The following is a 13,327-nucleotide window of genomic DNA, read 5'->3' on the forward strand; positions in this document are numbered from 1 at the left end:
GTCTCTGGCTAGCTAGACCTACTCCAGAAAAATACAAGGTAGATTCTCATTCTGTACCGTCTCTGGCTAGCTAGACCTACTCCAGAAAACTACAAGGTAGATTCTCATTCTGTACCGTCTCTGGCTAGCTAGACCTACTCCAGAAAACTACAAGGTAGATTCTCATTCTGTACAGTCTCTGGCTAGCTAGACCTACTCCAGAAAGATAAAACTACAAGGTAGATTCTCATTCTGTACCGTCTCTGGCTAGCTAGACCTACTCCAGAAAGATAAAACTACAAGGTAGATTCTCATTCTGTACCGTCTCTGGCTAGCTAGACCTACTCCAGAAAGATAAAACTACAAGGTAGATTCTCATTCTGTACCGTCTCTGGCTAGCTAGACCTACTCCAGAAAAATACAAGGTAGATTCTCATTCTGTACCGTCTCTGGCTAGCTAGACCTACTCCAGAAAACTACAAGGTAGATTCTCATTCTGTACCGTCTCTGGCTAGCTAGACCTACTCCAGAAAACTACAAGGTAGATTCTCATTCTGTACCGTCTCTGGCTAGCTAGACCTACTCCAGAAAACTACAAGGTAGATTCTCATTCTGTACCGTCTCTGGCTAGCTAGACCTACTCCAGAAAGATAAAACTACAAGGTAGATTCTCATTCTGTACCGTCTCTGGCTAGCTAGACCTACTCCAGAAAGATAAAACTACAAGGTAGATTCTCATTCTGTACCGTCTCTGGCTAGCTAGACCTACTCCAGAAAGATAAAACTACAAGGTAGGCCAATATAAAAGCATGATTTCTTTCCAGAGTGAATTGGCTTAATGTCATCGTAAAAAAGGATTGTTTTACAGATAAGTGCCAAACCAAGAAGTGTTTTGACAGGCCGTCGGGCCACCATGATTCTGGAATTTAAATTGGAGGGATGTGACACCATTCTTCCACTAGAATTTCCATTATTTGGCGTTTTGATGATGATGATGATGAGGAGGAGGACGGTGGTGACAAAACGCTGTCTCAGACGCCTGAATCCACAATCTCCCACAAGTGTGCAATTGCGTTGAAATCTGGTGACTGAGACGGCCCATGGCAATAGTGTTCGCATCGTTTTCATACTCATCAAACCATTCAGCGACGACTCGTTCCCTGTGGACGTTGTCATCCTAGCCAGCCACTTCATTAACTCTGGAACACCACCGGTTCGGAAGCATCCGGTTTCAATATACTTTATATCCCTCATTTACTCAAGTGTTTCCTTCATATTTGGCAGTTGCCTGTAAAACATGTATAGTACCAGACTCTCAAAACCAGGCGGTTCTTGATTCCCTGCTTTTTCTCCTTGTGAGAAATGACATGATGGTCGATGAGGTCTGAGATCAAATGAATGATCATTGTGTTGTTATATTGACAGGGAGACTCTAGAAGCATGTTGGGTCCAGGCCAGTCCCACTCTGACCCTGGCTTAGCTGGTAGATAAGCAGGCGGGTCCTATCTGCCTACAGCTGCACTAGGGTCAGACGGGCTTTCCTGTGTATTTTAAGACACCGTGGAGCCAGTGAGAGAGCTATGGCCCGGGAAAATGTACCTCAATCCAGTAATGACAAATAGGTTGTACTCCAAACTGTCCCATTTCCCCAACTGTTACACTGAGAAGATTGCACGACTGCTAGTTTAAGGTAAACTGCCGTTTTCGTCCTCATTCTAGCTAGCAGTAGCAACACACTACCACAGCAGCCATTATGGAGTACAACGCAAGACTCATCCCTGGACTGAGGTACATTTTCTGAGCCATTGCTCTTTCGCTGGCTCCTTCGTGTCTTAAAGCCAACTTATGGGCATTCCTGGCATCTGCCGTACAATGTTTACTGCGATGCGGACTCAGGGCATTCATACTGCTTGCGCTTGGTGAAGCAAAGCTGTTGTCAAGAAAGAGAGTTTGTGTTTATACAGGATGTCCCACCCTCACCTACCGTCAACCAATCATGTCAACGCAGAGCTATACGGAGTGGGAGGCGCACTGCAATAACGTAAGGAGATTGATTTGGCCTCCGCAAGCCCCCAGAATTGTGTCACACCCTCAGTATGGAGCCTCCGGATCACATTGCCCGATCAAACACAAACCATGGTTATAAAGTCTCCTTTCATCTCCGAACCACATTCTAAAAGGATCTGCATGGTCAATCCGACATCTGCAGTGAACGTACAGTATTTAGCGGCGATGCGGCTTCCGTAGAGGTCAGAGAGTTCATACTTCTTTTGCGTCGGGCAGCGGTTACACGCAATTGGTCTGCACCGTACCACGCGTAGTGATTACGGGCTAGTCTCTAAAGCCATCCAGCTCATTACAAGCAACTGGCTGAATGAAAAAAAAACTTTTCTGAGATGTTGGCGTCCGTTTCCTGGTGTTTGACATCGGAGCTCAGCCAAGATGGCACGAAGTAAACAATTAGCTTACAGCTCCATCCCAAACCTCCCCATTTCCACCCCAGCAAAATTAGCATTTAGGCTGTTTATATGTATTCCACACTATGTTGAGGTTAAAATCAGAGTATAATGCTGTATGGATGTCAACTCTAATAAAATGTTCAGGTCACCGTCATCAAATCAACTGCATTACTGTTAAAAAACTACTTTGACTACCACCAACGACTTCTGTATGCTAACTATGCTAACAGTGTATACGAACAAGAGTTAGCATTTAGCATTTACTTTTTCTAAACCTGAAAATGGGGACAACTTCTAAAAATGTTATGCAGAGAAAAACAGCCAAATATACCCAAATCGGATTTTAGTAACAACATTGTGGGCCTGTTACAAAACATCAATCATGACAGATATCTTTTTTTAAATATCCAGTTTGTCAGATCAGATTTCGTTGAATCCAATCTGGAGTCCTTCTTCTATCCCCCGCGGTCTGCCTTCCTTTGACCACATCCATCCTCAATACCTCCCAGATCACAATCCAACAGATCAAACTCATTGAAATCCCTTGACAAGGTATCATAAAGATGTTGATTTTTTTTTTGTGAACTTGTCAAAACACAGATCAAGCATACATTTCCTTTAAAAAAGGCGCTGCATGGTCAATCCATCATTTGCAGTGGCCATACTGCGTTTACTGTGTTACGGCCTCTGCAGAAGGAAAACTTCATACTTCCCATCCTGGAGCAGGAGCAGAGCTGTTGTCAAGGAAGTTGTCAAGGAAGTGAGTTTGTGTTTATACAGGCCCCGCCCCCACCTACCAATCATGTCAATGCAGAGCTATACAGAGCAGTAGCAATGAGTGGGTAAAAAAAAAAAATCACCAGGGAAACCAACCCGATATAATTAAAAGCTATAGTACAACCAGTCTTGTGATACTTGTTGTTTACTCTGTAACCCGTTAGTTGATATGCCTCGACACCGTGACATACAGGCCTAAAAGGCAGAGACAATAAGAAGACACAGCGGCAGAATCAATTCAACCTTCGTTTCATCACAAAACCAGAGAGCAACATCTGTCCGGTGGAGTCCACAAAGCATTTAACAAAACAGTTATATGACCTACAGCGTGGTTTCGCAAGTTAATGTTTCCCACATTTTCAGACTACTAATGATTTATAACCACGGAGAAAACAGGAGCTCCTTGTTACAGCACCACTTCAACATCTAAATCACCTCGGCTTAGTCTAATACAGGACAACTTAGATGCCAAAAACCTTTTACTCCAATCAACGTTAAATATGACATGGCTGGTTGTGTGTCTGTGTAGAAAGAAACATGTTGACTCACCCTACTTGTAGAGAAATGCCATCCTCCTCTTTCATGTTGCCTAAACGTGTTGTACACAGTTAGTTTTTTGTTGTTCTAGGCTACCTGGCTAAATTTTTCGCTCGCTAGCCTAACTTCCAGGCCAGCTAGTTAACATTAGCATACTACATCTAGCTACATATTGAATTTCAATTATCTCAGGCCAGGGACACAATGAAAACATTGATGGTTTAATCAGAATAGCCTTAATAAAATAATTGGCTTTGTACAGAGAATTAAGTAAGTGCAAATACCTATCTCCATCCATGGCTAACTTAGGAAAAGGGGCGATTTTATCTAGCTAGCCACCGGAGGGCAACAACACAATGAGATGCAACAAAGGTTATTTTCTGTCAATAATGACATTTGGCTTGTGATTTGATTGGTCTGAAGCCAAATTCCAACTGGCTTCCCTTGATACTTTTTTTGGTGTGCCAGGACTATTCACGACTATTTATTTTGTAATCATGGGAGGCTATATGCTCGCTGGCCTCCCTTGCATCGAGACACATTAAGCCTCTCTTGGGATTTGAAGCACATTTATGAAAACACAGAGACAAAATATTAAATTATTGTGTGTTTTTTTATTCTTGGTCAATTTTTTGGCGGAAGCCTGGCTCCCATTGGCATCCATGAATTACACGCCACTGATACTGAGCCCTCCACATTGTTACAACATTTGGGAGGCGCACAGCTATGCGGTATGTAGCTCGATTTGGCCTCTGTAAGCCTCCGCAATTGCGTCACACCCTCTGTACGGAGCCTCCAGCAAGCATTGCCAGAGTAAGCATGAATTGGCTTTAACAGTGTTAGCGCACATTACCACAATTAACACAGTAGGCGATACACAAGCGATTTTAAAACGACACACTGGCGATACAAGGACGATTGATTCAGTACATTGTAACAAGCTTCCTATAAATAAAAATACATTTTTTTTTTAAACACAGTCCATGTCGAATATCCACAGTGCGAATTATTGACAAGACAAATTACAAGAAAATCGGATATGTTAATGTATCAGCCTAATGATACAATGTATCAGCCTAATAATACAAAATGGTAGGAGAATGTAGCAGAAACGCAGAATGTTACAAAGCCATAAGAGGCTTGGAGTCTGTAGTTGAACATATAGGCAGCGTATGGGTTACAGGGGAGTACGCAGTAATCCCGTGAGCTTCCCCCTCCGTGATTCCAAGTTAAACAAGAAAGACAACAGGAATACAAATACAATGCGTGTCCGATTCCGGACTACATTCCTACCTCAATATAGCCGGCCAACCCTGGAACTACGATGCCCAAAATAAGGACCGATATTGCGGAGACTCGAACCATCTTCTAAACTGATCTGCGCCGATATCACAGTCAAATTGTCCTCTTAAAGTCGACAGGATCAATTCCACGATTAACAAGGAGACGAAAAAATGTCCCGGAATGATGTATAAATCTCTTCTGATGAGCGAAACTAGTCCTGCGCCGCTTGTTTGCCCCGAGATCGTCAGCGAAATGTAGCACACTAATGAGTGGGATAGGGAGGGAGGGAGGGAGTGTTCGTCCTGCCTCTTCTCTCTTTCTCCAGATCCCCCCCCCCTCCCCCCGGTCTAATGTAATAGAACACAGTGCGCCGCCAGGCGTCTGGCGAGAGTCCTACCGGATGTGAAGTCATTTGATTCGGCTTTATGTACATATGATACGGCTGTTGATATGGTCCTAAAGGATGTTGTATTGTTACATACAATGGCGATTTTAGCATGTACATTTTGGTGTGTGTGGGGGGGGGGGAGACACGTTTTAGATGCATCCCAGCAGAGCCTCAACACAACACCAAACAATACATGAATTGCACTATAACGGTGACAAACGGTGCACACAAACGGTTAGGGCCTACATAAAGCTGATCCAACAGCAGAGCTTCCTTTTTAACACCATGGAGTGAATCATTAACACTGTTAACACCACTTCACCTTGGCTATCAGCGGAGCCTTGTCTGGCAGGGAAACAGTTCATTCGGCCTCATTTACAGCCTAAATAAAAACATAGCTGTTATGGTTGACTTGCACATATGTGGTTACTACTGACAATTGAGATACAAACTATGGCATAAGGGGACAATGAGCGGATGAGAGGCATCATTTTGATTAAGACATTAATGAGCTAGGACGGAGGTAATCCATGTAACTATTTGTTCAGCACTTTTGAAATGTACAGAGACAGAATTCAGAACACGGGCCATTCTTACAGTATTCTCCCTGTACACCAAGTCAGAATCGTAGGATAAATGAAGGGGAATTCAGAACACGGGCCATTCTTACAGTATTCTCCCTGTACACCAAGTCAGAATCATATGATAAATGAAGGGGAATTCAGAACACGGGCCATTCTTACAGTATTCTCCCTGTACACCAAGTCAGAATCGTAGGATAAATGAAGGGGAATTCAGAACACGGGCCATTCTTACAGTATTCTCCCTGTACACCAAGTCAGAATCATATGATAAATGAAGGGGAATTCAGAACACGGGCCATTCTTACAGTATTCTCACTGTACACAAGGTCAGAATCGTAGGAAAAATGTAGGGGACATATAAGTAGACAATGAAAGCCCTTACAATATTTGATGATTACATTTCTCTAAAGCAGGCTATAGGCTACATGGCAAAACAGTAGGCTAATTTATGAGGGGGAAAGGGGCCAAATTGTTAGGGTGAGGCACATGGGCTACTAACAGCTTACTCCACAACATACACTTAGTATTACTTACTTAGCTACAGTATAAATATCTCCCTGGCATATTACATCATTCATGCAGCAGCATACAAGACATTTTCTGTTTGTTGTGCTGTGCTCACTTGTCATCAAAGTCTGACATTCTCTGGATATATGGCGCCTTCAAGACAACTGGAAACTCGGAGAAAACAAGGTTGAATCATGACGTCAGTGATCTTCAGGTCGGAACTCTTGAAAGAGGCCCGAGTTCCCGACTTGGAATTCTGAGTTCAAAACACATTTTCCCAGTCAGAGTTCCCTGTTGTCTTGAAATCACTGAAGTCTGAGATTTCCCAGTCAGAGTTCCCTGTTGTCTTGAAATCACTGAAGTCTGAGATTTCCCAGTCAGAGTTCCCTGTTGTCTTGAAATCACTGAAGTCTGAGATTTCCCAGTCAGAGTTCCCTGTTGTCTTGAAATCACTGAAGTCTGAGATTTCCCAGTCAGAGTTCCCTGTTGTCTTGAAATCACTGAAGTCTGAGATTTCCCAGTCAGAGTTCCCTGTTGTCTTGAAATCACTGAAGTCTGAGATTTCCCAGTTCCGAGATTCCAGTTTTTTTCTACACTGCAAAAGTCCTGCTGGATTGTCAGCATGGCCAATGTATTCACCCTTTTCTGGCCCATGGTGTTGGATGTGAATGATTATCCTTTTAAACTCAGAAAAGAGACCCTTAAACCCAGACTTGGACCACACACCCTCTCCACTGAATAGCAGGCTAGTTATTGATTAGCAACACTTGCAGTTAGCTACTGATTTCTTCCAAACCACACATTGTTGAGTTTGCGATTTTACGCGTTTATTCCAATGGCCGATGAGCACCGATGCATTTTTTTATATAATTTATCTTCATATGACAAGGATTGAAAAGGATTTGCCAGTAGATTATCGACTTGATTTATGATGATGAGTATTTGTCTAGCTAGCTAGCTAAGATTTTGAAAGTGTGATGTTGACATGATCAGTCCAATCAAAGCTACGGTAGATGTAATGTGATTTGATGTAATTGTATCTGTGGCCAATGACCTTGAGCCTTCTTGGATGGGCACTTCTAATATAAATCTATGGCAGCACCCAAGAGGCTTGTGACGTAGTGTCCCCATGAGTGACAGAACACTGAGCCAATCACGGCACAACTAGAGAACATGACCAACCCCTACGCTCTGTATTCTCCGCTGACTGCCCCTCCACCACTGAGCTGGGCTGAAACACCTGCCTTTTAGAGCTGCTTTAGTCAAGAAGGGAAAAAAGAGACCATGTTCGTATGCTGCTTTATTAACTCAAAGATGTATTAAAAAAATTTAATCTGACCGATATGTGACACGCCTTAATTTTTTTAGTTAAACAGGTGGGGCTCAGAACAGGTTACCACTGGTCACATACACATAGGTGCGGTGAAATGTATCGTTATACAGGGTCAGCCATAGTAGTAAGTACGGTGCCCCTCGAGCAAATTTGGGTTAAGTGCCTTGCTCAATTACAGATTTTTCACCTCAGGTATTCAAACCAGCAACCCTTTATTTGCTGGCCAAATGCTCTAACCGCTTGGCTACCTGCTGCCTATTAGGGCGTCTGTACATGTGATATGGCCAGTGTAGACCTATACTGTACATGTGATATGGCCATGCCAGTGTAGACCTATACTGTACATATGATATGGTCATGCCAGTGTAGACCATGCCAGTGTAGGGCCATGCCAGTGTAGGACCATGCCAGTGTAGACCATGCCAGTGTAGGACCATGCCAGTGTAGGACCATGCCAGTGTAGGGCCATGCCAGTGTAGGACCATGCCAGTGTAGGACCATGCCAGTGTAGAACCATGCCAGTGTAGGACCATGCCAGTGTAGGACCATGCCAGTGTAGGACCATGCCAGTGTAGACCATGCCAGTGTAGGACCATGCCAGTGTAGGACCATGCCAGTGTAGGACCATGCCAGTGTAGACCATGCCAGTGTAGGACCATGCCAGTGTAGGGCCATAGGGCCATGCCAGTGTAGGACCATGCCAGTGCAGGACCATGCCAGTGTAGGACCATGCCAGTGTAGACCATGCCAGTGTAGGGCCATGCCAGTGTAGGACCATGCCAGTGCAGGACCATGCCAGTGTAGGACCATGCCAGTGTAGGGCCATGCCAGTGTAGGACCATGCCAGTGCAGGACCATGCCAGTGTAGGACCATGCCAGTGTAGGGCCATGCCAGTGTAGGACCATGCCAGTGTAGGACCATGCCAGTGTAGGGTGTAGACCATGCCAGTGTAGACCATGCCAGTGTAGGACCATGCCAGTGTAGGGCCATGCCAGTGTAGGACCATGCCAGTGTAGGGCCATGCCAGTGTAGTGTAGCCATGCCAGTGTAGGGCCATGCCAGTGTAGTGCCAGTGTAGGACCATGCCAGTGTAGGGCCATGCCAGTGTAGGACCATGCCAGTGTAGGACCATGCCAGTGTAGGACCATGCCAGTGTAGGACCATGCCAGTGTAGGGCCATGCCAGTGTAGGACCATGCCAGTGTAGGGCCATGCCAGTGTAGGACCATGCCAGTGTAGGACCATGCCAGTGTAGGACCATGCCAGTGTAGGACCATGCCAGTGTAGGACCATGCCAGTGTAGGGCCATGCCAGTGTAGGACCATGCCAGTGTAGGACCATGCCAGTGTAGGACCATGCCAGTGTAGGACCATGCCAGTGTAGGACCATAAAGAAAGAAAGAAAGAAGACCATGCCAGAAAGAGGACCAGAGAGTAGGACCATGAGTGAGAGAAAGAGTAGAAAGAGTGAAAGAAAGAAAGGAGAGAGTGAGGAAGAGATGAGAGTGAGAGAAGAGAGAAAAAGAAGAGAAAGAAAGAAAGCCAGAAAGAAAGAAAGAGAGTGTAGGAGAAAGAAAGAAAGAGAAAAGAAAGAAAGAAAGAAAGAGAAAGAAAGAAAGAAAGAAGAGAGAAGAAAGAGAAGAAAGAAAGAGAGAGAAAGAAAAAGAAAGAAAGAAAGAGAAAGAAAGAAAGAGAAAAGAAAGAGAGAAAGAAAGAAAGAAAGAAAAAGAGAAAGAAAGAAAGAAAGAGAGAGAAAGAAAGAAAGAAAGAAAGAAAGAGAGAAAGAAAGAAAGAAAGAAAGAAAGAAAGAAAGAAAGAAAGAAAGAAGAAAGAAAGAAAGAGAGAGAGAAAGAAAGAAAGAAAGAGAGAGAGAAAGAAAGAAAGAAAGAAGAGAGAGAGAAAGAGAGAGAGAAAGAAAGAGAAAGAGAGAAAGAGAGAGTTGAAAGAAAGAAAGAAAGAAAGAGTTGTTGAAAGAGAGAGAGAAAGAAAGAAAGAAAGAAAGAGAGAGAGAAAGAAAGAAAGAAAGAAGAAAGAAAGAGATGAGAAAGAAGAGAAAAGAAAGAAAGAAAGAAAGAAAGAGAGAGATAGAGAGAGGGAGAGAAAGAAAGAAAGAAAGAAAGAGAGAAAGAAAGAAAGAGAGAAAGAAAGAAAGAAAGAAAGAAAGAGAGAGAGAAAGAGTTGAAAGAAAGAAAGAAAGAAAGAGAGATAGAGAAAGAGTTGAGAGAAAGATAGAAATGAAAGAAAGAAAGAGAGATATATATGAAATGAAAGAAAGAAAGAAAGAGAGAAAGAAAGAAAGAAAGAAAGAAAGAGTTGTTGAGATAGATATATAGAAAGAAAGAAAGAAAGAAAGAGAGAGAGAGAGAAAGAGGGAGAGAAAGAAAGAAAGAAAGAAAGATATATGTTTGAGTTGAAAGTTAGAAAGATATATAAAGAAAGAAAGAAAGAGAGTTGAGAGAAAGAAAGAAAGAAAGAAAGAAAGAAATGTTAGAAAGAAAGAAAGTTGAGAGTTGAAAGAAAGAAAGAAAGAGATAGAAAGAAAGTTGTTGTTGAAAGATATATAAGAAAGAAAGAAAGAAAGAAAGAAAGAAAGAAAGAGAGAGAGAAAGAGAGAAAGAAAGAAAGTTATATAGAGAGAGAAAGAAAGAAAGAAAGAAAGAAAGAAAGAGAGAGATATGTTATATATATGTTGAAAGTTGTTGTTAGAGAGATAAAGAGAGAAAGAAAGAAATATATGAGAGAAAGATGTTGTTGTTGTTGTTATATATAGAGATAGAAAGAAAGAGTTGAAATATATGAAAGAAAGAAAGAGTTGAAAGAAAGAAAGAAAGAAAGAAAGAGAGTGTTGAAAGAAAGAAATATGTTGCTGAAAGAGATATATGAGAAAGAAAGAAAGAAAGAAAGAGAAGAAAGAAAGAGAAAAAGATAGAGAAAGAAAGAAAGAAAGAGAGAGAGAAATATAGAAAGAAAGAAAGAGAAGAAAGAAAGAAAGAAAGAAAGAAAGAAAGAAAGAAAGAGAGAGAAAGAAAGAAGAAAGAAAGAAAGAGAGAGTTGAAAGATATAGAGAAAGAAAGAAAGAGAAAGAAAGAAAGAAAGAAAGAAAGAGAGAGAGAAAAGATAGAAAGAAAGAAAGAAAGAGAGAGAGAAAGAGGAGAGAAAGAAAGAAAGAGAGAGAAAGAAAGAGTTGAAAGAAAGAGAGAGAAAGAAAGATAGAAAGAAAGAAAGAAAGAAAGAAGAAAAAGAAAGAGAGAAAGAAAGAGAGAAAGAGAGAGAAAGAATATATTTATAAAGAGAAAGAAAGAAGAGAGAGATAAGAAAGAAAGAAAGAAAGAGAGAAAGTTGTTGTTGTTGTTAGAAAGAACGAATAGATATAGTTGTAGTTGTTGTTGTTGTTGTTATATATATGTTGTTGTTGTTGTTGTTGTTATATGTTGTTATATATAAAGTTGTTGTTGTTGTTATGTTGTTGTTGTTATATATATATGTTGTTGTTGTTGTTATATATATATATTGTTGTTGTTGTTGTTATATGTTATATATATGTTGTTGTTGTTGTTATATGTTGTTATATATATGTTATATATATATGTTGTATATATATGTTGCTATATATGTTGTTGTTGTATATATATATGTTATATATATGTTGAGAAAGATGTAAAGAAAGAAAGAAATATTGTTGTTGAAAGATGTTGAAAGAAAGAAAGAAAGAAAAGATAAGATAGAAAGAATAAAGATAGATAAAGAGTTGAGAAAGAGAGAGAGAAGAAAAGAGTTGAGAAAGAAAGAAAGATATATATATATATATATGAGAAAGATATAGAGATGTAGAGAGTTGTTGAATATATAGAAAGAAAGAAAGAAAGAAAGAAAGAAAGAGAGAAAGAGAGAGAGAAATAAAGAAAGATAAGAAAAGAAGAAAGAAAGAAAGAAAGAGAGAAAGAAGAGAATGAAAGAGAGAGTTGTTGTTGTTGTTATATTGTAGAAAGAGTTATATATAAGAAAGAAAGTTGAAAGAGAGTTATATAGATATAGAGAAAGAAAGAAAGAAAGATATGCTGTTGTATGTATATAAGATATATAAAGTTGCTGTTGTTGTTAGATATATATATATATATATAAAGAGAAAGAAAGTTGTTGTATAAAGAAAGTTATATGTTGAAAGATAGAAAGAGAGAGAGAAAGAGAGATAGAGATATAAGAGATATATAAAGAAAGATATAAAGTTGAGAGAGAAAGAGAGAGATATATATGTAAATATATGAAAGTTGTTGTTGTTATATATATGTTGTTATATATATGAGAGAAAGAAAGATATGTTGCTATATATATGTTGTTGTTATATATATGTATATATATGTTGCTGTTGTTGTTATATATATGTTGAAAGTTGTTGTTGTTATATATATGTTGTTATATATGAAAGAGAGAAAGAGAGAGATAAGAGAAAGAAAGAAAGAAAGAAAGAAAGAGAGAAAGAAAGAGAGAAAGAGAGAAAGAAAGAAAGAAAGAGAGAAGGAAACGTCCTAAAGGTGTATACATGTATAGGCCAACAAGAAAGCAATATTCAGCTGAAGAACTGGCTCCTGATTTTAACGAAGAACTGCCCTAATCCATTGCAATAATATGGGCAATGAAGAGATGATAGGGCAAATGTCAACTTTAAACTATTACTGAACCTCCGATGACACAGTGTTGTGACAGAATCTACACTCCCCCTCTGCTTCTATTTCTGTTTTCATGACTATAGTTCTCTTGTTCTTGAGAAAAACAGAGGCCCCTAGTCAAAAATAATGCGCTGGAAAGGGAAATAGGGAATAGTGTGCCATACAGGGTCGGAAAGTATAGTTCTCTGTTTACGAGAAAGACAGTTCCTCAGTGTAGATCAATGAGCATCATCTGTAGTGCTTTCCCCAATGGGGGTGAATTCCCCTGCATTTCAGATGAACTCTAAAAATGAGATGTTCCTTCTCGCTGTACATTCCCCTTTGAAAAATATCTCTGGGGCAACCACGCACCAACAATAGCACCATGTGCGCTTTTTCACTGCATGTATAAATAATAGAGTTCAAACAATCTTTACATTAGAAATATCTATGATTCTCCTGTCCTTCTAATGTACCTGTCTCTGTGCTAGGTGGTGCTAGGTGGTGCTAGGTGGTGCTAGGTGGTGCTATGAAGTGTCAGGTGGTGCTAGGTGGTGCTATGAAGTGTTAGGTGGTGCTAGGTGGTGCTATGAAGTGTTAGGTGGTGCTATGAAGTGCTAGGTGGTGCTAGGTGGTGCTATGAAGTGTTAGGTGGTGCTAGGTGGTGCTATGAAGTGCTAGGTGGTGCTATGAAGTGTTAGGTGGTGTTAGGTGGTGTTAGGTGGTGTTAAGTAGTGTTAGGTGGTGCTATGGTGTGTTAGGTGGTGTTAGGTGGTGTTAGGTGGTGTTAAGTAGTGTTAGGTGGTGCTAGGTGGTGCTATGAAGTGGTAGGTG

At 40.7% G+C, this 13,327-nt stretch overlaps 1 protein-coding gene across 2 annotated transcripts in view; it reads right to left on the minus strand.

The window, feature by feature from the left end:
• Nucleotides 1–5,335, minus strand: part of LOC121839307 (amyloid-like protein 2) — a 92,343-nt gene extending 87,008 nt beyond the window's left edge. For both annotated transcript variants that reach the window (XM_042297764.1, XM_042297765.1), the window contains exon 1: nucleotides 5,046–5,335. In XM_042297764.1, the coding sequence (XP_042153698.1) occupies nucleotides 5,046–5,117 (72 nt within the window). In that variant the 5' untranslated portion in view covers nucleotides 5,118–5,335. The remainder of the gene's footprint in view (nucleotides 1–5,045) is intronic.
• Between the last annotated feature and the right edge of the window lie 7,992 nt (nucleotides 5,336–13,327).

This window comes from Oncorhynchus tshawytscha, linkage group LG14 (assembly GCF_018296145.1).
Source record: "Oncorhynchus tshawytscha isolate Ot180627B linkage group LG14, Otsh_v2.0, whole genome shotgun sequence".
Classification (NCBI taxonomy): Eukaryota; Metazoa; Chordata; class Actinopteri; order Salmoniformes; family Salmonidae; genus Oncorhynchus; species Oncorhynchus tshawytscha.